Raw genomic sequence first — 26785 nt, 5'->3', positions numbered from 1 at the left:
AATTATTTCTAATGTATTTTATTGTTTTTCAATTTTCTTATGCATTTCTTTGTTTATCGTCAAGCATTTTCAGATGCGTATATGTGGGTGTGTGTGTTTGTGTGTGTGGTAATTATTTACACTATTTGAAACAAAGATGATACTTACTAGAAAAGTATTTACATAAATTGGAAAGGCTGATTTCGTCCATAGGGTTATACACAGTCATATAGAGAAAAAGCGAAATTTCAGTGACGTGTGTTCGGTAAACGTAATCAGACAACCGCAAGGTAGGTCCGATCGCCATAAATTTGGTATCAAAATGTGCCGGAAGGATTAGAAAAAAAAATCATGAAATTTTGTTTTTAAATATTGAGGCGTTAGAAAGTACCAACATAAATTCAACAGGGGGGGGTCGTAATGCCCCCCCCCCCCCCCCGGAGTATTAGGGTAAACTTGGACAAGTTATTTTAGGTGCTAAAATTATGTGAATTCAAATATTTCAAAATTCAATGGTGAAAGAAGCTATATTCCATGTAAGTTAATATTCCCAGACAGTTATGAATGAATTGAGCACCAGATCTGCTGACAAATTGAACCACTACTGGTGCCCGTTTCATAAAGAGTTACAACCCCTGTAAATTTGCCATTATGGCAGCAACCATAGCAAGAGGGCTCAGCAGCCAATCAAAATCAAGGTTACCATGGTAGTTGCCAAAATGGCAAAGTTACAACAGTTGTAACTCTTTATGAAACTGGCCCCTGATGTAGATTGTGCCACAATTGGCAGCCCAGTTAAACCACAACTTACAAGAGTTTGAATCAAACCTGTGTTAAGTATATATTATAGATTAACCCTGTCATATCCCTTACATGTATATTCAAATATTTGGCCTTGATCTCACATTTCGATAACCTGCATTAAAAATACTTTTTTCTGGTTATACTATAGGGATCAAGCGATTTGGTAGAGGCCAAAAGAAAAATGAAGAAGCCAAACGGATGCATTTCATGTCATATGCTGTCTAGAAAATTTACATAGTAGTTAAAACACAGCTGTTCTCTTAACTCAATACTGTGAAAAATATTTAAAAGAAATACCTGTGATTCTTAGATTATTCATTCATTTTTATAATCAACAATAATAATAAAATTAACACAAATAGTTCATGTACCATTCAGGAGCCAACAAAGTACAAGCTCTCTAATTAGTGCGCCTCTTAAAGAAATATAACTGATCTTTAATTGATCTCGTGTTTCTTGTTATTGATTGTGTACTTGTATTACTTGTATATATACTAGATATTTAAATCTCGATTGAAACAATTGCACAATCTTATTCATCATATTGACTTGATTTAATCAACTGCATGTATTTCATTTGCATTTGTTGAAAGTGAAATAAATAAAATGAACAATGGCTACTATTGAAAACCTGCACAGAGAGCTTGATATTAATCCTCATCTCAAAGATAGCCCTTATCCTGACATAATTCTGAACTAAGAGCCTATTGGATCCATCACCTTGACAGTATGCTTTTTTCCAACATATTCAGACAGGAGCAACTATCAGGAAGTATAATGTTGTGTCATCGGTGACACGACATATGCTCCTACGACATATGCTCCTGCGACATTTGTTCTGGTCTTAATATCTCAGAGGCCATAGGGTTAGAGTTAGGATCGTAATAAGATTTCTTGAATCAGAATAATGTAAAAATCAGGATCAGGGTTTATTCAGTGGTGGACATTAGGTTTTATGTTTGGCTTAACAAACATATTTTCCATCGGAGCAATTGTCACAGGAGCAAATTTCATGGAACCGTGTAACAAGCACAAACAGGCAGACTGTGATATAGACCTATATGATGATGTGCAGGCAGATAAATCGACAGAAAGTTTGTCACATCGGTAATACTGCTCACTTCATATCACCGAATTTGGTCATCTAAACAGGACATTATCTCAATATTAAAATTATGGAGGATTCCAGGATTTAAAAAATCACAGAGAATTTTCTCAAATCTGTCCTGAAAATTATGAGAATTGTATTGGTGATATATTTTTGGATATTAGTGTGGATAATGCAATAAAATAATCAACCCTTTTGCACATCTTAATCAACCCTTTTGCACATCTGATCTCCATATTTCTTTATCTTTACTAGATTAAATTAATATACTTCTAGCCATGATTTAATAAATTTAAATGTTTTGATATAAACAAGACAGAGGCGAATCATTTCATGTGGATCCTTCATACATGTATAAATGGTTGGCAAACATTACTCATGGCACAGTCCACATACAGTACATGGATTTGAGAGTATAGTCACCAAACCACGGATTCAGGTTTTAAATAGACATAAGCAGTATATTTTTAATTAAAAGAAAAATTTACCGGCTCATTAATGTGCTACACATGTTTACATTCCTTTCTAAAATAGATATTTCCAACTTGTCTTTTCCCTGATTTCGACGGTGATTACTTTCATGTTCATGATTCAGGTAATCTCATCTGTTCTCCAATCTTTGACCTTTAACTACCTTGGTAATCTCAGCAGCATTCAGTGTCTCATACTGTAGGAGAGCCTCAGCCAAGAGATTATGTTCCTTGCTATGAGATTTTAAGATTGCCTTGGCTCTTTCATAGGAATCCTGCATTCAAATAGAAAAGAAAATTTGTCAGAAATGAACCCTAAGAAGCTTGAATCTGGCCCCCTCCGTGCCACAACATTTCATGACCTTTTATCTTTCAAGTCTTGTGCAACCTTTGAGACCATATTGGCAACGCTCTGGTATGTATTTCTGATGTTACAAAACATTTTGTAAGTGTAATGTCAGACCCCAATTTTCTTCAAAATATTTTATCTTGTACAAACATAATGCTTGTTCTGTTTCAAGCCAAAATTCATAATCATCATTTTTACACTTATTTTAAAAACAACTATCAAATTTTCAAAAACATTGAAATACAATAATTCTGTTTTACACTGCCCTTTGTAATATGAACATCAAATAAGAATTGTAAAAAAAAAGTGTCATTAGCTAATATTAGTAGTTTTGGGGCCAAAAGATTTAGGGCCAAATATTTAATTTCATGCATAAATTAGCATTGTGAATTAAATGTTATGACAAATAAATTTCAATACTTCTGGAACGATAAACTATTCAATTATTAGATTTATGTGTCAAAATAGCCCAATCTTTGAAGATTCAAATCCCCCTTTTACGAGCTCTTCCCTATTGAACTGGAGTGATGGTGAAAGGTAGTGAAAAGCCCACAAGTAAATGTACAATGTAATTTGTTGAAATTCAGTGATTGTTTTTAATGTGATTATATAGGTTAATCATGCTTGCGATAAAACAAAAACTGTTTTTCAACTTTCCAAACCAAATTTGTAAATAAGTTTCAATAAACGATACATAGTTACCCCTATAAAGCTGAGTAATTTAAAGGAGAATGAAAATCTTGGAGCAAGTTAGCTTTTGTGAAAGCAGAAAAATCAAAGAATAAGATCAACAAAAGTTTGAGTAAAATAGGACTAGCAATAGAAGAGTTATGAGCATTTGAATGTTGAGATCACTAATGCTATGGAGATCCTCCTATTGGCAATGCGACCAAGATCTATGATGTCACAGATGAACAACTCTCCCCTTTTGGACACTGAAAATATACCCCAAAACATCTCTTTTTGCTCATTCTAATCATATGACAAACGATTCATCAATGATATTATGTTGTAAAACCTCTGCACTTGTCCTCTCATAAAGAGAATACCTCACCTTGTGATAGACTCTAGAAAAGTGAGAATATAAGTGAAATAAGTACTAAAGTAATGAGGGAGTTGTACGTGTGTGACATCACAGATCTTGGTCGCATTGCCAATAGGAGGATCTACATGGCATTAGTGATCTCAATATTCAAATGCTCATAACTGTCTTATTATTCATTCAATCTTCCTCAAACTTTCAACAATATGTTTCCTTGATTTTTCTCTTTGATATGGATTCAGCTGGTTTCAAGGGTTTCATTCTCCATTAATGACATATTGATATAATGCATACAATAAGGAATTTAATCACTATTCTTTGAGAAAAAAACCTATAATGCAAATGAAGAATGAAATAAAGTGTACTTTAAAACTTTCCAAACCAAAATCTCTGAATAAGCTTCAATGTATAATACTTAGCAATCCCTATATATCTGAGCAATGTAAAGTTGTTCATGTACAGTAGTGCATACAACATGAACCTAATCTGAACCCCACACTGCAAAATGAAGGCTTGTTTATGCCATCCACGACCCAATTTACTATATAATATCTCATTTCCATTCCCCAAATCCATTTTATGTATAATGCATAATAAAAATATCTATCCCTCTCTTTATCTTACCTTTAGCAATGTTCTGATTTCATTCTCAATGAGAAGTTGAGTTTCTGGGCTGAGCTTATTGCTGTCTCCATAAACCAGGGGGTCTTTATCCTGAAATGTCATTACTCCTACCTGTATAAAATATAGAACACCTGCATATTATTTCATGCTACAGATGTGTTAGTTAGCATACATAATAGATTTTACAATCAATATACTTACTATACTGTATGTCTTGCATGAAATGCTGAAAGATACAAAATATTTCATTTCTATTTGTATACTTTGTATAGATGAATTGAAATTCCTCAATTCCTAATAATTGGCATTTATATAGCGCTTTATCAATCTACGACTGTTCAAAGAGCTTTACAATTATTATTACCCGGTCACTGGATTCATAGCATTTCAAGCAGCCTGTTAGGCGCACACTTGCTAAACCAACCACAATAACGGTTGTTTCCTACCGGTACCCAATTAGCACCTGGGTGAGAGTGGCAAAGTGTGGATTGACGCCTTGCCGAAGGGCGCTAGGCCATGGTGGGATTTGAACACATGACCTTCTGATTATAAGGTGAGAGTCAGAACCGCTACACCACGGCGCTTCCTACACAGTACAGACACAATGCAATTTAATGAACTTGGTAAATCATAAAAGAGAGTATTTCTATCATTTATTTTTTGCCAGACCTGTTAATTTCAACCAACGGGAAATGTAGCATACAAATAAATATTTTTTTAGAACTTAATGGTCTAATTCTTGCTGTTCTTCTCTTACCCTTTCACCAACTATTTCTCATTCTTCTTCTGTTTCATAATCTCATTCCTTCATCTCTTTGTTTTTGCCATTCTTGTTCTTCTTGTTTCCCATTCTCTTCTTTCTCCTCCTTCCCATCCACCTTCTCTCTATATGCCACTCCTTCACAAATCCATCACTCACCTTCTCACTCATGCCAAACTTGGTGACCATGAGGTTAGCAATCCTGGTAGCTTGTTCAAAGTCACTGGATGCTCCTGTTGTGATGTGATCAGGCCCAAAGATAAGCTCCTCGGCCACTCGACCTCCCATGCACACATCCATCTGGGCAAGTAGCTGGGATTTAGTTTCACTCCACTGGTCATTATCAGGTAAAAGGGATACCTGCAGGAAAAACAGATTAACAGTAACCTAGAGCTTGATGATCTTACTTTCATGTTTGACATAAAAGAATGGCAAATAACTGTGCTGAAATATTGAAAGATGTAATTTACAATCTGATTTAGCATCGAAAATAAGATTTCTTTCAAAACATGTTTAGGGTTGAAGATTCACCCTATCTAGGACGGGGTATTTCGGGAGATCATATGACCGGGGGGGGGGGGGAGGGGGGGCTATCTCTGACGTCGATAATTGGCAAGTAGGTTGTCTGGGACATAATCTACAAAATTGTATTGTAATTTATTTTACGCAGATCACTATAAAGTGATTATGCTAATTTAATCATAATTAGTATACAAAATCATACTTTTTCCTCTAACTCCCCAAATAAAGCCCCAAATATTCTAATTTTTTGTATATAAACTCTTTATAATGTTCTTAACAAATTAACATGAAAAAAAAATGCAATATATGCCTGCACATAATCTACATAATCTTCCGACCCAGTAGGAAGAAATTCCTTGAATGCTTGAGCGCCTAGGCAGCCCAGCTAAAGACGTGGTAATAATAATAGCAGGGCCCGCTGAGAGAACAGTTTTCAGAACTGAAGTGGCTTCCCCTGCGTAAATATACCTATATCAGGGCGCGACAAACCAGCTTGCCCAGGGCAAGTGAAAATGACGGGCAAGCATTTCTCAAAGTCAATTGCCCGATCAGGCAAGTGGTTGTTTTGAAAATAAAATAATAAAATGTCAGTGATAATCACAACTATCTCTCATATATTGTCAAACCAGTCAAAAAACAGTGGAAACTGATGTAAAATCAGCGCCAAATACAGATAATTTATCGCCAGGTACATGTACCTCGTTCGAAGAACCGTGCCATCTCATCTTAAGTTCTATGTGCGCATGCGCTACTATCTTGCGCAATTTGCAGATGCAACCCCCATTAAAAAAAACCAAAAAAAAGGCAAAAGTGGCTAAAATTTCACGTTTTTAATCTTTAATCTTAAATACATGAAATGGCCATCTATTTTCCATATTACCTTGAGATTGTTTTGATTTAGTTGGAAACAACTGAAAAATGAAGAATATTCAGCTCTTTCTTGACTCTGATTTTGATGATGTTACACTCGGTAAACGTTTTTTATTATTGTTGTCCCACATGTAGACTTTCATGGTGTTGACCAAGTGTAAAACGATCATAAACTATCAAACGATCAAAGATCGTTTTCAGTTAATGTTGCAACACCATGAAAGTCTACATGTGGGACCACAATAAAAAAATATTGACCGAGTGTAACATCATAAAACGATGATGAAAGAAGAGAGGTGAATATTCTTAATTTTCTTGATAGTTTCCAACTAAATCAAAACAATTTCAAGGAAATATGGAAAATAAATGGCCATTTCATGGATTTAAAGTTGCGAAATGTGAAATTTTAGCCACTCCACTTATGGTGAAGGCTTTTTTTTTTACATCATAAAACGATCTTTTCCAGAGTCAAGAAAGAGCTGAATATTCTTCATTTTCTTAATAGTTTCCAACTAAATCAAAACAATTCCAAGGAAATGTGGCAAACAGATGACCATTCATGGATTAAAGATGCAAAGTATGAAATTTTAGCAACTTTTGGTGAAGGTTTTTTTTTTACCTTAAACGCCCATTTAGATCTACTAGTATAGCGAAAGTTTTTTTCTTCAAAATAAACGTAATGACTAAGACCTACTTTGCTGAAAATTTACTACTTTACTGTAAATGATTCTCAATTGTTTTTATTTTATATGACCTTCAAAAATAATAGCACCGTCATAAAAAAATAATAAAACAAATTGGGCAAGCAGATTTTTCTATCACTTGCCCAACAGGGCAAGTGATGAAAAAAAAATTTGTAGAGGCCTGCCTATATTATTATAATTATTATTACAAAATTATATCGTAATTTATTTCACGCATATCACTATAAAGTAATTATGAAAATGTATGCATAATTAGTATGCAAAAACTCCCCAAATAAAGCTCCAAATGTTCAAATTTTTGGTATATTAACTCTTTGTGGTGTTCCTAACAAATTTACGTGAAAAAAATTGCGATATCAGATCAATTCATTATGTATTATATTGTTTCTTTTATTTCTTATGTAATTCTATGTTTTTTGGACCTTTTGTTTTTCTGTTTTTTTGATGAACTTTGTCTGGGACTCTTTTGAGATCACAAACAGCATAAAACAAATCCATTTAGACCACTAAAACTAAAAATAATTATACCTTTATGATTTTTGGTTGAAAACACAATTTGCAATGACTTTGTACACAAAATCATAATTTTGAGTAATTTTTAGTCAAGCATGCTCATAAAAAGTGTCGCACGGTGAAAATATTGTGCGAATCATTGAGGGAGGGGGCCTCCGAGGGTTTGCACGTGTCTTTAAGAAAAAATAATGTGGAGCTCTATGTTGGTATGCTGTCAAAAATAAGTCCTTTATGATTCCTTACATGGCCAAGTGTTGGTCCCCTGGGCATGATAGTTGCTTTGTTAATAGGTTTGGCATCTTTGGTTAAGAGAGCTACTAAGGCATGGCCTCCTTCATGGTATGCAGTGATCTTACGGTTTCGAGGATCAATCCGGGCACTCTTTCTTTCAGGACCTATTATATATATAAAATTCAGAAAGAGCAATGTTACTATGATGCACATTGTCTGCAAGACATTCCTATATACAGTAATATATATTAAAAAAAAAACTGAATACGTCATAAATAATACTTTCCAGACATATCTTTGCATTGCATACAGCCTCGTTCAAAAATGACAAATTCTAGACATAATGGCCCGTATCCTCGAAAGAGGTTTCAATTGTACCATGGTACCAAACTTTAGACTATGCACATTTTCGTACATAACTACCTATTTTTCATGGGGTACACTAAGAAAAGTCCAATTAGCAAAGGGCGCCTCATCATTCTGATTGAAGCTCGATAATACAAGAAATCTGCTTGGTCAATAGCTTTGCACCATGATACGATTAAACATCTTTTGAGAATATTGATCGTAACGTCCAATACAAATGGGATACTTGTAGTTGAAGAATTATTTTTTGTAAATTTCATGAGGCACAATGATTGTGTGAAAATCTTTGTATTTGTAACCTAGGTAACACCCTGGACGTTCCCTTAATTTAGTGGCCTTATTTTCTTTTACCCAAGATGAGATTCTTATTTATCATGTATTAGTGTAATATTTATAGTGGCCTTCACAGGTACGGGAATATATCAAGGTGGACATTTTACCTCACCACTTTATCAAATTATTTTTTTCATTTGCCTTGTGACATGCTTATTCAGAATGAAAACACTCAAAGTTGTTTATCACAGGGATAATTATGCTGATATTTATAGATTCTTAATCTTTAGGTGTATCTTCTCGATGCCTTGGAGAAAGTTCATTAAAAGGAGGTTGTTTTTTTTTGTTCCAAATAGACCCATTTACTAATATATTCAAATGATTTGCAAACTCTTCAAATTAAAAGATGTTCTTGAATGCACTAGAGCATGACAGAGGCTTGCTAGACATAGCAACAATTAATCATGTAAACCTTCACCAGATTGAAAGAATCATATTAAAAAAAATTGAAGTTTTTTTAATTACTAAAAGAGGAAAGGAATGTCTTGTTTAAAGGACCCTCAAGAGAGAAACATCCATAAATTATAATCACTTATTAAAGAGGAATATTAAGTTTGAAAATACTCTTAGGATTGATAATGATATGGACATGGTCCAATATGCGATGATTTATATGAAATAGGAATGAAAAACAAATACTGATTAAACTGGTCCTTTCAGAGACACATGCTTGACCTTATTGTCCTGTTCTCCTTCAATTTAAAGACTTATAAAAAAGACAAGCCTGCCCGGCTTATAACCCTTAAGGTGCTCCAATAAGGGAAACCTAAGTTTTCCTTGACTGATGTAAATCACCTAATTACTTACATGAGGTTATTGTTGATACTTTGAAAAAAGTGAGTGCATCCCTAAAATGGCAATCTTGTGAGAAAAAAAAATAGATCAAGGTTGCCCAGGATGTGATCTCTGAACTCCTTGTTATTATTATCATTATTTTTATCATTATCTTTATCATAATTATTACTATTATTGTTATTATCATTATCATTATTGATTCAGTCTTCACAAATCATATAAAGAGACATACCCATGATGATTTTATCTTTGGAGAACTCAAGATCTTTCATGTCAACTGATTCTTTCCCTCTCCTAGCAGCTTCCAAGGCAGCTTGATTTACTAGATTCTGAAGATCAGCCCCTACAATAACATATCACAATTTCATATTTTCACTTTCTAAAAGAAAACAATACACATACACATAAAGCAAGGAGACCTTCCCTGCAAATCTTAGAAACACATCTCAAACAGGTATTGAATAGTTATTTGAGATGAATTCAGCCAGCTCAATATATTCTTTAACAATTTTTGTAATATCAAACTGTTTCCTTTGTAAAATAAAATCATATTTGAACAAATGTCACTTATAAAAAGCTTATTTGGCTAGGACTGCTATGTGAGTCAAACCTGTCAAACGCAAACTGAATGCAAATACAGATGGAAAAGGTGCGCAAAATATTAAGCAGTCTTACAAATAAAACATGGAGAAATATTTCCAGAATGTAGGTTTCAACAATCTATTAAGTACAAAAATTGGTTTCCATGTAAATATCAATTGTTCTATCCGAAAAACAAAGAAATAAGCATTTTTTAATGTAGAAACGCATTATGTACATAACCCTCCTTACGCAGCATGTTAGATAATTCAAGTCAATGAGAAACACAATAAAGCCTATTTTTAAATCCAAGTAATTTCAGAGTTTGGAAAGCAATAGCCATAACAAATAAAACTTATATTTTCTATTATAAAGCTTATAGGCTTACAAGTGGTGTATTTCACTTTTTCCTTTGGAGGGGTCTTTATTTGCTGAAAAGCATACTTGGAAATGCTGTTCCCATATCAATAATGTTGGAACTTCATACTGCTACTCTTATCTGGACTATTGAAAAAAAAAATTATTTTACATGAAAGACTTGAAAATATAGAACAGCTATGGACAGTTACCTGTGAAACCTACTGTTCCCCTGGCAAGAGTTTCAACATCAACTTCTGTAACAAAATAATATAAAAACATGGAGTGGTAATGTTTTACAATCATTGGGAATTTTTTTATGTAGGATGTCATAATAGACAAGTTGTTCATTAGCTGATAAGCACCACTGCTATGCTTTAAATCAGTAAATGACATCTGGAGCCTGTAACACAAAGTTTAGCAATGATCGTACAACAAATTTTCTTGATTGATTGCATTAACTACAATGTACAATCAATCGTAAAAATCAAGTGTACGATCAATCGTTATGGTTTGTGTTACAGAGCCCAGGTTAGGGATGAGAATTTCATGATCGGAGACAAATTTGTAAATCTTGCAAAATATCACGGAAGACTTTGATACGAAGAGCGAAATGGGGTACCCACACATTTCTATCTGCACATGCTACAATTTAAATATGAGATTATAATTCATCAACATGATTAATTGACACAATTTCATCAACTAGATAAGGGCAATGCAGTCAAAATTAATCAAAATGTCATGATTTCAGGCAATATGTTTCATGTTTTTATAGATTGTAAGATAACGCATTACATTATACATCTTTGATTATTGTTCCTTTATCGATTTTTCTGAAAAAATAAAGCATTAGGGTAAAGATTGTGAGTTTTGTTAGGGTTATATAAGAAAGATTTGATAATAAGGATTAGCATGAAAACTAGGTTTGAGGTCGTGTTTTAATTTAGGGCTTATATACACATTATAAACTCTTTGCCCGATTTGTTAGACCAGAGTAACATACAAGGGGCTGCCAACTTTGACTCAAGTCACATTTCATTTGCAAAACCCTCAGAGTGTATTAAGTCTATTGTAATTACACACATACACAATAGTAATGTGTGTATTGCATTGTTCAGTGTACACACAAAGCTTTTCTTTACAATAAGCCAATCAAAATCTATTGTGAGTTGAAGTAGCATAGCCCATGCAAAAACCCTCTTAAAGTTGCAACCTTAAATAAAAGTGGCAGGCAAAGAGTTAAAGATAACAATGACTGCTTGAGCACATGATATGGAATTTCATCACAAAATGGGTTGGGTAATTGAATTCATGAGAGTTGCCCTTTCACTGATTGTTCTCATGGTTGAACCGTACACTTTTAAGATAGCATCTAGTCATTTCATGAATAAATTAACGTCTTCAGTAAAGCGGAAGTCATTAATATTGACTTTTCACATTTGAAATACAAATATATAGCATTTTCCCTCATTTACTTTGCAAAAACAAATAATAAGTAGTAAAAGTATAATACTGTTAACAATTCATATTCAACTTAAAAATACAATATCATTAAATTGCTCCTATAAAAATAGATATTCATAAATTTTATCGACAAGCACTTACTGGAGGATACTTTGACCTTTCCTAAATAAAGGTCAAGGATGTCTTGGCGACCTTTGACATCAGGTCTTGGCACAACTACTTTCATGTCAAACCTCCCTGGTCTAGTAAGAGCACTGAATGAATTAAAAACGTACAATGTAATATCAATGTTAGTGAGAGGATATTAATATAATCAAGGTGTCTGAAAAACCACCAGTATAAGAAACATTGAGGAACAAAAGCAAAAGTAATAAATATACAACATACTACTTCAAAATAGCATTCAACTGTTAAAGTGAATCCTAGTTCCACAATGATTTAAAAAAACATAACAGGAGATTCGTTTTATTCAGATACAGTGTATTCTCTCGATACATTGGATAATTTTTAGAAGTTGATCAACAACAAAAATGTTCAAACATTAACTTTACTTCCAAGACCAATAAAACAATATTCATATATTGATAGATTAATGAAAATTTTGGGGATGAGTAAAAACTTACGGATCGAGAGACTCTGGAAAGTTTGTGGCTGCTAATACAACTATTCCTTCATTCTGTTTGAAGCCATCCATCTCTGAGAGTAGCTGATTGATAGTCTGCCTGGCGTAAGGGTGTAATGGTGAGTCTACACGCTTCCCACCAACAGAGTCCAACTCATCAATGAATATCAGACATGGGCTACTGTTCTTTGCTTCAGCTAAAAAAAAATAGTGTGAAGTTTATCAGATATCATCACTTTGCATAAACAATCTTTGTTATGATGATAATTGTCCCAATAATGAATAAAGAACATGTTTAAGCTGCTATTGCAAATATTTAACATTTTAATTCATTTATACTATAAATCATATCTTACCATGTCTAAAACACCTTTAAAGACATGTAATATTCATTGTGCCTTTCTCAGATGCTGAAAAGCAAAGTAAAATCATTGAGAGCATAATACAGTCAATATTTTGTTTATATCACTAATTACAAGGAGAAGCAAATAATAACCATTGGTGAGAGACCATCTGATGAGACTCATTTCTGGGACAATGTTGATCTACAAGGGGTAGCTATCTTTCCAAAGGAAGCTAAGGAAAGACAGCACCTACATTTATATCGCTGAGGAAGAATAGTTTGTCCAGTCCACTAAAATCAACAGATAATTATTTGCTTTATATTCAACATCAGAAACTACTTACTTAATTATAGACAGAAAGAAGAACACATTTCTCTTGAAATGACACATGATTATTAAAGATAATAGATATATTGGATGGCTTTTCTTCATTGGGTACCAGAAAAAATTGCACTTGTTATGGCTAATATTGCACTAATCTATGATTCAAACAATATTCCCTAACTTGTGGAATATTCTGGTATCCCATTCTCAGCTTGCCAATATAATATCAATACTATTCAAGAGTTAAACTGCAAGAAAATACACCAATCAAGATAGACTCACTGAAGATATCTCTGACCCTCTTTGCCCCTGAGCCAACAAACATGTTATCAAAGTCAGATCCTGATGCATAGAAGAATGGCACATTAGCCTCTCCTGCCACCGCCCTAGCTAGAAGAGTCTTACCAGTACCAGGTGAGCCTTGAAGCAACACACCTGAATGAAATGAAAGCAAAATCATTTCAAAATATTTTTTCATTTTATATCATACTGTATAAAGAATATCAGAGGGGGGGGGGGGGAAATGTGAGCATGAGTGAGCTTGGGGTTGCTCATCAAGATAAGTGAATGTTCATGGGGACAGACTACAATGCACATGCTCATTATAATTGAAGGAGTTTATTCAAACCACAAGTAATCTACAATCTTACCATTCATGCTGATATACCAGGGCCTGTTAAACATTGTCTGTAACAAGGCCTTGCAATGAGACTCGCAAATTAATTGAAAGTTGATATTATGTCGCAAAATCCATCATCGATTTATACAATTTACTATCAGCTAATTGCTGGTCTGCACACTCAAGCAGAGTGTATTCTAGTAATTGATGAACTAAAACTTGCAATCAATTGCAAATCGGTCTCTTATAGCACTCAGTCTGATACTGACTACATAAATACTAACCTTTAGGTAGCTTCCCACCCAGAGCTGTGTACTTTGATGGATCTTTGAGATAGTTCACAATGTCCTGAAGTTCATTCTTGGCTTCCTCCGCCTTGGAGATATGGATTAAATTAGAGGGGGAATGAGAAAAACACATATGGATCTATACAATAGCCCTTCTAGCCCTTGAAATACATTTCACATAATACCTAACATAGTAAATTAAAATACTAGATATGTTGTGTGGTAGTTCATATTCATGGGATATCAATTCAATTGCACAACATAAAAAACAACTTCATTTCAAAGATGTGGGAAGTTGAGCATGTGGTTTAAATGCAGTCCTTCAACCAAAGTGAGTCATATCCTAGCTTTCAAAGACTGCTTAAGAAACTATGTGAATAATCGGTTCTATGACATTGGCTCTGGCGACAATTGCTCTGCTCTAAATTTCACACACTAATCGAATAACCAACTTCATCCCTGGGTTTAACACTATACCCCACCCTAAACCTAACATAAAACCCTATTGCAACCCTAACCCAACATCTTAGACAAAATATGGAGCAAATGTCATGTCAACGAATAATCAAGCTATAGGATAATACTTAACAGCTTTATTTTTTTTCAATGGGAGATAAATTCCCATCAAAATTATAATTACATATCAATTCAGTATCATAATTTAATGATTGTCATCTGGTTGCAAGATGATTGTACCCAAACTGAGCCTATAGTAACTATATACATCATACTTATCTTTTGGTAAATGAACTATACAAAATTTACTGATTCTCAACATAACACAAAATGTGAGATCTCCCCAAATTAAAATGGTTGACCTTTTCAACAGTGTAAAGATTTTCAGCTTTTTTGCTTTAAGGGGTACTCCAAGCTGAAGATATTTATACCTCAATAAATAGAGTAAAATTCACAGAGCAAAATGCTGAAAATTTTATCAGAATCGGATAACAAATAAAGAAGTTATTGAATTTCAAAGTTTACCAATATTTTGTGAAAATAGTTTTTTGCACTTAATCATGAATATTCATTAGGTGGGCTGATGATGTCACAACCCCACTTTGCATTTTCTTATGTTATTACATGTAATCATAATTGTTTCATTTGTTTTTATACATGTGTGAATAATGTGTCTCCTTTATAATGAAATAAGTTGCAGCAATGAACATCTACTGCACTAGATTAGTTGTCAATCCACTTTTTAAATTCTTGGTAGAAAAAAATTTGAATAAACCTAATTTCATATCATAAAATACAAAAGAACAAGTGGGGATATGACATCATCAAGTTGCTCATTGAATATTCATGAAGACATGCCTAGTACTGCTTCCCCGGAATAATGCAAATCTTTAAAATGCCATAACTTTGTTATTCCTAGTCCGATTTTAATGCCTAAGAAGACGAGGGTGGGCTGATTCAGCCCCCCCCCCCCTTATGATCTCGGCCGTTGATCGCGCGATCACAACAAAAATGGGCACGCGCACTACCAAAGGCATAATCTGCACAACAATAAGATTAAATTCTGTGAAAAATCTCATTGCTAATTAATTATACTAATTTACGCGTAATAACAAAAGTTTGCTCTAATTAACTAAATAATGCCCCTAAAAAGCTAATTTGGAGTTCACAGACTCTATAGGAATCTGATCAAATGTACTAAAAAAAAAACATCAACAGCACATTTTCTTTGCAAATGGAAAATTAAAAATGATACTTTATGCAATATTTGTAAAGTTCTAGAAACCAGTATTCATATTCTCTTTACCTGTCAAGTGGTAACAGTATTTTTGAAAAGTGTTTCTAAACATGAATACTTTGTTCGATGTAAAGATTGTTTTGAACAAAAAAATTATCCTGATAGGTCATGAAATAGAAAAACAGAAATGAATGTGGTTAACCTTATTTTGAATTTTTCACAATTTGTAATCTATAGGAATTTTATTAGAAAATGTTTTGGAAACGACAAGCATATGACTCATGCTTTTTAATTTATGAAAGATCTAAAGGTAGAAATTCGAAGTTATTTAAGAAGAAAATATAATCAGAAGAGACTTGATTTAAAACAGGTCTCAAAGGTTCTTTCAGTCCTTTAGTTCCTGTTTCGTTATTTTATCTATGTATATTTTTGTATGTGACTTTTGTATAAATATCATATGAACAAATAAAGTCCCTCTTATGAGGATTAAAGAGAAAAAACATCACATTTATTTTCTTATGTATTTTATTGTTTTCTAAATTTCTTATGTATTTCTATGATTTTCAACTTTTTGTTTTTTATTGTTTTTTCAATGGATATTGTTGGGGGTCTTTATTTGACCATAAACAAGATGAAATTAATCAATTTTAATCAGTAAAAAGGAAAAATAGTGATACATTTATGAATTTTGGCTAAAAACATTATTTGCTTTGGATTTGTACACAAATTCACTTTTTTGAGCAATTTTGGGTCTGCATACACTTACGAAACGGTGCATAATTTCACTCTCAAAAGTTGCACAAGACTTCAAAGTAAAAAGTCAGCAAACGATGCAGTCAAAAATAATATAAGAAATATGTCAAGGGGCTGAAACAGCCCCCAGTCTTATAAGGGTTAAGACCTCTTTACTGAAAATTTGCGCCAGTTTGATTACAGGGGCCTTTCTAACAAAAGCTTTACTTTTTCTTTGTATTTCTCTTTAAATTCTATTGAAACTTACCCCTCTGACATCATCAAAAGTTACATCTGCAACATTCATGCTATCCACACTTGAGTTACCAATGATAGACACCCGGGCTGTATGTTGAGGAGGAACAAATTGGAATTACTATCATTCACATTTCATTATTTGAAAATTAGTGAAAGCGAATAGAAAATACTTTCATATTTTATCAGTGATATATAATGACTACAAAATTGAAAATATGTCTATTGGAGTTATGTAAAAATAAACATATACAAAGTACATACATCCAAAAATTTTCATCTGCATACTGGCAATTATGTGTATTTCAGTAAGTGCAATAAAACTGTAATCAAGGACATATTTCCCCTATAATTATGCACTTCCTATTGCTAAGTTTCATTATATTAAAATTTGTCTATCTGGAAAATCCTTTATGATTCAAGTAATATCAAGTTTGTGCATGTAAAAATTAGTGAACAAAGTGATTGAGGCAAATTGCCTTTTTAGAATGAACATTCACAAATCATTAAAAATACTGGGAATAATGCAGGAAAACACATTGACAAGCAACATGTAAAATACATCACTGTCCATGAGAAAAGAGAAAATAAACAAAAAGTTATTCAGTCATATGTTTACACAACAAAAGCTGGCATGACTGGGCCTTATCTTGACAATGCCACAAAACAGCAGCATCAAGATGGCCCTCACCAGAAAACAAACAAAAGAGGAGAAATTGAAGGGAGGGAGACATCCTTCAACATGGAGGGAAAACAGGACTCACAAAACAAGATTCCACATGGAACAAGGAGCTAATCAGCAGCCAGGAGCCTCATCAGTGGCGGGCTCTTGCAGATCGATGTCCATATGCGATGGTAAGATTTATTACCGTGTTTACATGTGATCGGCTTGCTTTTCTGAACCGCGAGAGAACCGCGAGCTGATGCAGCATTGGCTTTTTCATAGCGTGTAAACGCGATTAACTTGCATCGGCTCTCGGTTCAGAATCACCAATTTTGCACCACCAAAGTAGTAGGTTCAGAACCGCGAGCCGATGCAGAATCGGCTTTTTTACTACGTGTAAACAGAAAGCTGATTCTGCATCGGCAATTGGTGCGCATTTTATTTACTTTACCATTGTGACGTAATTGTAAGCGCACGGATCCAGCGTTGTCTTTATTATGACGTATATTGTTGGTGTGCGTATCATTTCAGGTTTTTGACACGCGAGCAGGTTTTTGACACGCGAGATTCTGCACTGCGAGCTGTAACAGCGTGTAAACGCGGTGCAAGATAAACCAAAAGCCGATTCTGCATCGGCTTTCGGTTCTGAACCAAAAGCCGATTACATGTAAACACGGTATATGGTTTAAAGTAATTTCCATGATCTACAAATAAAGACATACAAAGAATTAAACTACAGCCTGAACTCACCAAACACTGAAACCATTTTGACATAGAGATACGCCAGCACACCAAAGATGAGAACGGTTGTCCATCCCTTGAACCGGTCTGACTTCTTGGTTTCATCTTTACCCATCATGTAGCCTTCCAGGTAACCTGTCTTGAAGGAGTCCTTGTCTGCTACTTGATCATCATGACTAGATAGAGCATCACCAAGCTTCTCCCTGAACTTTTTCTTTTTAGTGTCCTTCGATGACGTAAATTTCTGCAAAGAGAAAGATATAATTTTGTTTTGAATACAAGTATCAATACAACATCGAGACAGTGTCTCAAAATTGTCTTTAAAAAAGGGATTTATATCAATTTGAAAATTGATTCTGTGACAGTAGGTCCCGATAATAGGCATTCAATAGAACAATTTAAAGAAGTAATGAAACAAAGAGCAAAGCCAATTAAAATTAACTTTTCAAAGAAATCACTTTTAATCTGTATCTACATCATTTTTTGGTTTTGTCATCCGCCAATGTCTATATTTTGTCATTTTGTATGTATAGTGATTTGTTAATTTTGAAGATTTGGATAAGAATACTGATTCAGTCACCTATCAATAAACATCTTGGTGAACATCCTTAATCTCAGTGGCAAGAAATACACTTGTTTCATCAGGATTTTTAGGGCTGTTTATATTTGTACTTTTATGCTTCATAAAGAGAATTTAAAACAATACCGAAAAATATCAAACCTATTTGAGTTTTTAGATTAAAGAACCAGATGAGGTGTGTAAAGCATTACTCACCCTCAGTATACCTGACAGCCCAACATCATCTTCTTTGGACTTCCTTGTGGTTAGTTCTGTAGCTGAAGCTGCTCTCTTTGTTTTAAACCCTCTTCTTTGATCAAACACTAAATGGTAGAAAAATCAACATGTAGCAATCAATATATAAGTTAACTCCACTTACTATGCACTATGTATTGGGGTACTGGCCTCTTGAGTCCATGAGTATTAGTGTACCCTTTGGGCTCCTGTTCAATTTAGAAAAGTCTTAATGATGTTCCTCCCTTAATCTTGTTAATTACTCACCAAATGTGATCAGTTAGGGACACCTTCCCTCCTGTCTAGTTTGGAACTACCCCTTCCTATCCAGCCCCACCCCACAATGAAAAAATTAAAAACATGTAGTAATTATAAATAGAAAAGAAAAAATAACTAAACAAATAAACTCCTCAAAAAAAGTCTGGAAAACTGACTTTGATCGATAATTCCTCGTTGGTTTTAGTGATTATTATTAATGTGTGATTGATACCAATGAATAGATCATTTAATTCTCTTTAAAATGATACCCTACATGATATTATTATGGTTCACATGGAGATGCAGTGCCTTGAAATGTGGGGCAAGGTCAAAATTTAAAAGTTGCAAAATGACGTCACTGTTCTTTTTTCCTAAGTGATGAGTGAGTTTATCAGCGGTTCCTTTTCTTTTCATGCACTTAAACATCAACATTAACATGGAATCAAACACACCAATGCACAAGCAAACACATAAACAATCATGCATTGGTATTACAAACCATGACTCAAACCATAATCTCACAGAATCATCAATACATAAACCACGACAAAAAAAAAATCAAAATTGAAGGAGCAGGGGCTTGATTTGAATGGACTTTCATCTCTATCGACACAGACAAAAGAATCATGTCCTTTATTGACCCTTCATGAATTTTTCTGCTCGTTTTGCAGCTTTTCAATTCAGACTTCATCCAACACTTTTGAATCCTGCTCTTTTCGTGATGGCATGATCATAACAAACATGGTATCATTTTAAAGAGAATTAAATGACCTTTTTAATGATATCAAATATGCATTGTGTAAAGTTGGGAGTTGGGAGAAATCAATGGCCAAACTCAGATTTCCAAACTTTTTTGAAGGGTGTATATATATATATATACCGGGTATATATATATATTCACATAACGTTATTACCTGATTAGTTAACCAATTAATTAGTTAATCAAATAATCAATCAGCTATAAGAACCCCACACCAAACTCTCTCTCATACTAACTACATGTACCCTCTGATCCTGGGGGATATATTAACTGCAACTAATTCTACTCAGTTGCATGTATACAGCTTTCTTCAAAGTAAGCACACTCATAACTGACTTACACAGTGGAAGTGATGAAGAACCATTTGAACCAAGGAAACTCTGAAAAAATCTGAAGCCACCAGCAGATGATGTGAACTCCCTTAGGGTTGGAATTGCTAGATGTGAAGAAGGGAAACCTGGAGGAAATGAAAATTAACAAATGAATGCCACTTTATACATACATGTATATTTTTGTAGACTAATAAAAGGAAGTTGAGAATAAATAACTGCTGCCATTCCTGCTAGCTATCCTCACAATAACATTCTGTACAAAGATATTACAAGTCAAAACACAACCAGAGGCTGAGCTTCTAGTTCATGATGACTGTTCAAAGGACCAGTACTACCCTGGTGGAAGAGGCGCTGCCTGGTAAGTAGAAGATGGTAGATTCAAGTCTTGCAGGTTCCAAGATCTTCGTTGTCAGACTGATGCTAGCCATTGATATTGTATTGATTATAAATTATAATTATATAGGGGAAATCACTCTATTTCAAATTCAGTCTCTGCGAACCACAACATCAAGGGATTTTCCACATACATTCAAATTGAAGGAAAAAGAAACGCCCAGATGTCCAGTTGATGACCTTAACATACCTATTCAGTACTCACATACATGGGATAAACATAATTTATCTAAACTTTCATTTCAAATTTTTTCCTAAGAAGTAGAAATAATCAAAGGGTAAAACCATACCATGTTTGTTCTCAAAAAATGATTCTGCAGAAGTGTAGGATAGAGTGTGAAGTCTGTCTGAAAGATTGCAACCTTCGGTGATAGAGGGTAATATTGAGTTCAGCCAGTCCTTGGGTAAGGAACTCACTCCAACATCTGCAAAATTTAATGTAACCTAAAAAGGAATAAAAACCAATGTCAAATAGATATCAGATTAAAATATATTTGACAGACACATCAATTTATGTGGAAATTGATACACTAGAAATTGTCTCCAAACTTGCTCCACGCCAACCATGTAATCAGTATCATAGCTTACATGTAGATACATGACAAATAGCAGGAACTATTTACTAAGTGTTTTCTCAATGCAAAACTAAAACTCTTCACTTGCAAATTAACTTGAACAGCTACTGTCTGTCTCAACAGGGACGGAGGGCGAAACAAGCTTCTGAGTGTCTATAACCCACTTATCAATCACTACGTCACTAAGGTCAAATTGGGTCACATCGCTGTGGAAGGCTAAAGTTAGTAGCCAAAAATTATGAGGCAATTCTTCCTGTTTTCTCTGTGTTGAGAATAAAAGGTCAATTTTTCCATAGCTACTATCTGTACATGACCAGTATTTGGAAACCTGAAGAAAACAAATCTGCACTTACATTTGATAGGCTCTCTGCAAATTGTGTGTCCTCTGCTTTGGTGGTATCCTTCAGGGGAGGTGCTGAGATTGTTTGTTTCCTCCTTACAGCTGCTGTCTCTGCTACACCCTTCAAAGAATGAAATGCTGCTACCAGATGGGGAAGGGGTAAGATCAGCTGCTGTACTCAAGAACATAAACAAACAAAATTGTTCAAGAATAGTACACAAAATATTTCAGTCTCAGCCCTAGCAGCCATCTGATGGATGATGTATTTAGGGGTATAGAATGACTACTGGGACCTTTGACCTTTAATACCTCAAAGATTAATCTGATAAACACTCTTGTATACATACTTGAACCAAGTTAAGAGTTGATCTGTTAAATGTCATCGCGAGAACGAAAGTCAGGCCGAATAGAAACCCTGAAAACTTAATGACTCCAACAACCATGTACAATGGGTAGAGGCATAAAAAGCATTAAGTGATTTTTTTTTAAAGCCTGGGTATGTAGAGCAATGAAGTTGAATCATTTGGGTTGCCCCCCCCCCTAAAAAAAAACCTGTACCCGCATTTCAAAGGCAAGGCTAATCAACAATCATCTTTTTGGTGGTGACCCTGAACAAATCTAAATTTTCCAAATAGAAAGGAATATTTATCTTTAAAAAAGTAAAATCATATAAATTGTTAAGAGTCCAATTATAGAGATTTTAGGCAAATGCCTAAAAATGCAGTCTTCTTCAATTAAAAATCCACATGGGTGTGTAAAATGAATGGGTGCTTAGACAAGGTGGCACCATTGCATCATCAATATCGAACCAGCCTAAGAATCTTCTAATTTTTCAAAATGAGTTTAAACATATTTATTACTTGCCAAATACGGCTTGAAAAAAATTCCGCTTCGTGGAATATAAAAAAACTTCTTTGTTTGAACTAAGATAAACTTCAGATATGTATAGTATTAGTATGGGATCCCATTATATTCATACAGGTCTATCACCATGACTTCAAGATATTTAATGTTTCTAATTTGCAATGGTGGTAACTCAGTGTAAAAATTGCACATGGAACTTGTTTTGGTGTCACTAGTTACCTGGGCATTCACTCCGCTTATAGAAAACATCCTGTATTCATGTAACAATTGCCAGAGGGAATTAAAACGTTACACATCAAATTGGCCTCCACAGATTCCTATAGCTCTTTGAACTGCCCTGTCACCTGTCAATGACCTTGACCTTGCTGTTTGAACAATAAAAAGGAATAAAGTAAATGATTACAATGACTGAACTTGTATGAGTAACACAACAATTTTTGCTTTGGGGCTCTATTTCTCAACATGAAAAAAAAAACGATGGTATCATCTTTAACATGGATTTTCAGGGCAATATGAGTAAGGCCGGCCAGGCCTGAGTAAGGCACAAGTTCACTTGCCTTATTAATTCATCTTGATTGAAAACTGATACAATTTTTTTCTCAAGTTGAGAAAATGAGCCCAAAAGCATAAATAAAATACCAATGATTCAATAACTTACATCATCTATTTAGACTATTGGCATAAAATGTATTTTTAAAGTCTATAAGATTGACATTATACTAGTGCTGTTATCAGTAAGAAAATTCTCTGTCGATATATCGCTAAAAATATCTTACCGATATCGATAACTATCGACAAAAGAACATAATCAATACGCATTTTTCATGCACTGATTAGCGATGTCACAATACTCGCGTTGGTCAAAAGTTGTATCTACCCCTGTACCAAGAACGTTCAGGTCATTCCATGGCAATTCACTCAATGAATATGCAATTTTGCACCTGACCCTCTCAGAATTTGTCAAAATTTGGTAAACATAAAATTCCCCATGGGCCAAGCACAAAAAAAATTAGTCCAATCGGTCCGTCGGTTCTTACAAATAAGAGCGAATTTTCATGACAAACAGATCAGGATCATTCAGGTTCTTCTTTGATCGCTCGATCGCCAGCAGCACAGCTAGAAACAAGGGTACTAACGTGCCAGCCAATCTGTTGGTGCATCAGTACGCTCAGGTGTAGCTGACAGCAATCAATGAAGAACCAGGCTAATCCCTATCTTTTTGTCATAAAAATTCACTATTTTTCCGCATATTTTTCATAAAGGTAGTAAGCTGATTGTATATGATGTGAATTTATCTTAATTATTTCTTCCTTTTCCCCGCTAAAAAAAAAGGAGTAATCGAGGAGGGTGCAAAAGCGCATCGTTTCTCCATAGTTAAGCGGCGGTTGTTTGCTCCACCATTACAAGCCTCATAGCCGTTGTCAGTCTGTGTAGGACAAAAAAAATCAGAAAATTTTGAAAAAATCCTCTGAAACAGCGGATTTATCAGTCTAGGTTTAGCCTAGACCAAAAGCTTTGGTCTCTGTTTTATTGGTTGTTCCGCTAAACTCCATTGGCTCCACTCGCCAATTACTGAGACCGAAGTTCTAACTTGGTCTGTACAGGGACTCAATGGCCATATGTTTATGTATTAAAGGGGAATCCACCCTTGGCCATAAAATGTTGTGTTGGGAAGGAGAAAAATAAATTAAATAGAATAGTGAAAGTTTGAAAGAAAATCGGACAAGCAATAAAAAAGTTATAGCTGCTTTAATATATGATCACTAATACTATGTAGATTTCAAATTGGCAACTGGGTAAGTAAATTATGACAAGGGCAAGGACAACTTTCCCACAGGCCATGTACTTTATTATCAGGAATTTGTGGTTTTCTCCTAAGTACAAATTCCCCTGGGGCAGTAATCTAAATATAACCCAGGTAGTATATTGTTTTATGTCCTCATGAAAGAAAAATATAATTTGAAATAAAACTTTTGGGAAAAATGAAATTTTAGCCATAATATGTATTGGAGTACATGGAAGAGTAGTCCTTGCCTTACATCACTATGACATCCCATATGCGGCCAATTTGAAGTCTCCATGGGTAGAGTGATTACCAATATTTACAACTTTTAAAAATTCATAACTTTCTTGTTGTTTGTCCAATATTGTTCAAACTTTCAACCTATCAACTTGTCTGATTTTCTTTTCCTAATAAAAACAAGTTTTTATTTTGGTTGGATTCCCCTTTAAGTTCAGATAACCCAGGGAAGTGGGAGTTACGCGACAGCAGAAGTAAGCCATTGTTGTTGTTTTTCCTTTTAAGTTTATTTTTTTCTGTTTTGGTGCAATTAAGGCCAAAACGGAATATCAATCTTTATTTTGGTCTAGGTCTTTTTATGTATTTTTATGAAATAAAGACAAAAATTGAAGAGCCCCGTTGGGGGGGGGGGGTTGTTACTTTGTATTGTTAACCCCCTTACGGCGGCTGCACGATCAAGAGCCGTCTGTGTACAAGGAGAAATAAACAAATAAAAAATATGTTTAAAAACTCCTCAAAACAACAGACGACTGCCATAAATTAAGAATCTAGGCTAGTCATTCTGCCTGGATACCTCCACTGATCATGGCTGCATTCCAAGCCAAGCAGGACAAGGTACATGTAAGGCCCTCGGGCACAATGTCTAGATCTATGCAGTATACAATACAAATAAAAAAATCATTAAAATGCCACTATTGTAACGAAAAATACTTTAATATTTCCATACAGTTGCTATCTTTTTTTCATCGTGGGGATCATTTCTTGTTCTCCTGAGCATTAAAAAAAACCCTGAATTTTGGGCACATTTTGTGCAGGCCCTATCTTGGTGAAAATAGCCAGGCTCCTGGAGATTAATGTCATATCACTGACGTGCTTAATCTCCACGGAGCCAGGGACGGGATGCCATTGCACTACATGCACAGTAAGAGTTCCCACAATAACTTAATGAAAATCGCACATTTTATTTAGGGTTTTGAGCCCATACTTATGTAAATGGGCTACAATATTAGTTTGACCCTATTGGCCAAAAATTGTGGGGGTTTTAAGTACAATTTCACTTAAATACATGAAAATATTAAAAGTAGAGAAGCGTTTACTCACAGTCTGTTATTGTCGCCATCTTGCCGTCTTTGTTATTGTAGCCTAGCTACAAGACGCGTATAGAGGGCGACAATATCATGAGCAGTGCTAACTTAGTTAAAGAAATACTTGCATCGGCCGATAAATATCATGAATCTTACCTTAAATAAGGAACTCTTAATACCGTGTGTGTAGTGCAATAGCATCCCGTTACTGGCTCCGTGGAGATTAAGCACATCAGTGATATGGCATTAATCTCCAGGAGCCTCCTGGCTAGGTGGAAAATACATGCAGCTAAAACTTCATGAAAATTTTTATTTTTCAATCTCTATTTTTAATTTAGAAAAAATAATCAAAAGACATCATTTTACTTAAGAACCAAGTAGAATCCTCCAGGCCAACAACCAGAATAACCAGACAGTCTCATGACTTAAACTTTAATATAATCAGAGCAAATAAGGATTGCTACAAATATTCCCTCTACCCTCGTACAATTGTCATGATTGTAGAGTGGAATTCACTTTCTCCCACTACTAAAAATGCATCCGATCTAGGCATTCTAGCTGCATTTAAGAAACAGCAGAGCAAAAACATGCTAAGTAAAAGAAGTATATACACAACAAAAAAAGTAAGTCCCCCCTAAATCAAATTGGCGTAACTTTTGAACGGCATATTTTTGAAATATATTTCGTAGGTGGTTTTTTACACTCATTAAGAAACTCCTGGGGAAAAATGAGATTAATCAATTGAGTTATGCATGAATAATCAAAGATTGAATTAAAAATGACCATTTTTGAAAGTCACAATAGTCGTTATTCAGATTGTGTAAATACAAAGTTGGGCAAAGGTTGTTTTTAGGTGAATTTTATGTTAGAGCTGTTTTACTATCCATCATTTAGCCACCTCACACAAAATTTTGATATCGTATGTTTATGGTTGAGTGAGCACAATGTTTTGTGACGTATCATCATCTAGGGGTTTATGGCAGTTCCCCTACAACTTTTAAAACATGTTAAAATTTGAAAATATTGGTGGCTCTCCCAATTACTCTGCCCCTCCCCATTTTAAAATTCTGGATCCACCACTGATTTGTCTATAAATTCAACTGATCCTGAGAAATTGTTAGGAAAAAAATACATTTAGGCAGTATAAAGAGTATTCATTCCCAAGTTTTTGAATGTGCTCGCTCAACCGTGAAATCTGATGGATGATAAAA

The 26785-nt window shown here is 34.4% G+C and overlaps 1 protein-coding gene across 3 annotated transcripts in view; it reads right to left on the bottom strand.

The window, feature by feature from the left end:
• Positions 1-471: 471 nt before the first annotated feature.
• The window catches only part of LOC129257665 (ATP-dependent zinc metalloprotease YME1L1-like), a 34806-nt gene continuing 8492 nt past the window's right edge, over positions 472-26785 (bottom strand). For all 3 annotated transcript variants that reach the window (XM_064096598.1, XM_064096600.1, XM_064096599.1), the window contains exons 2-18: positions 22689-22834; positions 21619-21777; positions 20981-21134; positions 20306-20422; positions 18930-19036; positions 18164-18398; positions 16763-16839; positions 14067-14157; positions 13446-13598; positions 12497-12692; positions 12015-12127; positions 10619-10663; positions 9703-9813; positions 7989-8140; positions 5296-5496; positions 4377-4487; positions 472-2636 (exon numbers count right to left, since the gene is read on the bottom strand). In XM_064096598.1, coding sequence (XP_063952668.1) covers positions 2493-2636; positions 4377-4487; positions 5296-5496; positions 7989-8140; positions 9703-9813; positions 10619-10663; positions 12015-12127; positions 12497-12692; positions 13446-13598; positions 14067-14157; positions 16763-16839; positions 18164-18398; positions 18930-19036; positions 20306-20422; positions 20981-21134; positions 21619-21777; positions 22689-22718 — 2196 coding nt within the window. In that variant the 5' untranslated portion in view covers positions 22719-22834 and the 3' untranslated portion in view covers positions 472-2492. The remainder of the gene's footprint in view (positions 2637-4376; positions 4488-5295; positions 5497-7988; positions 8141-9702; positions 9814-10618; positions 10664-12014; positions 12128-12496; positions 12693-13445; positions 13599-14066; positions 14158-16762; positions 16840-18163; positions 18399-18929; positions 19037-20305; positions 20423-20980; positions 21135-21618; positions 21778-22688; positions 22835-26785) is intronic.

The sequence above is a fragment of the Lytechinus pictus genome, chromosome 3, assembly GCF_037042905.1.
Source record: "Lytechinus pictus isolate F3 Inbred chromosome 3, Lp3.0, whole genome shotgun sequence".
In the NCBI taxonomy this organism is placed as follows: domain Eukaryota; kingdom Metazoa; phylum Echinodermata; class Echinoidea; order Temnopleuroida; family Toxopneustidae; genus Lytechinus; species Lytechinus pictus.
Note: the sequence above shows the minus strand (reverse complement) of the source record. Positions and strands in the feature narration are given on the sequence as shown.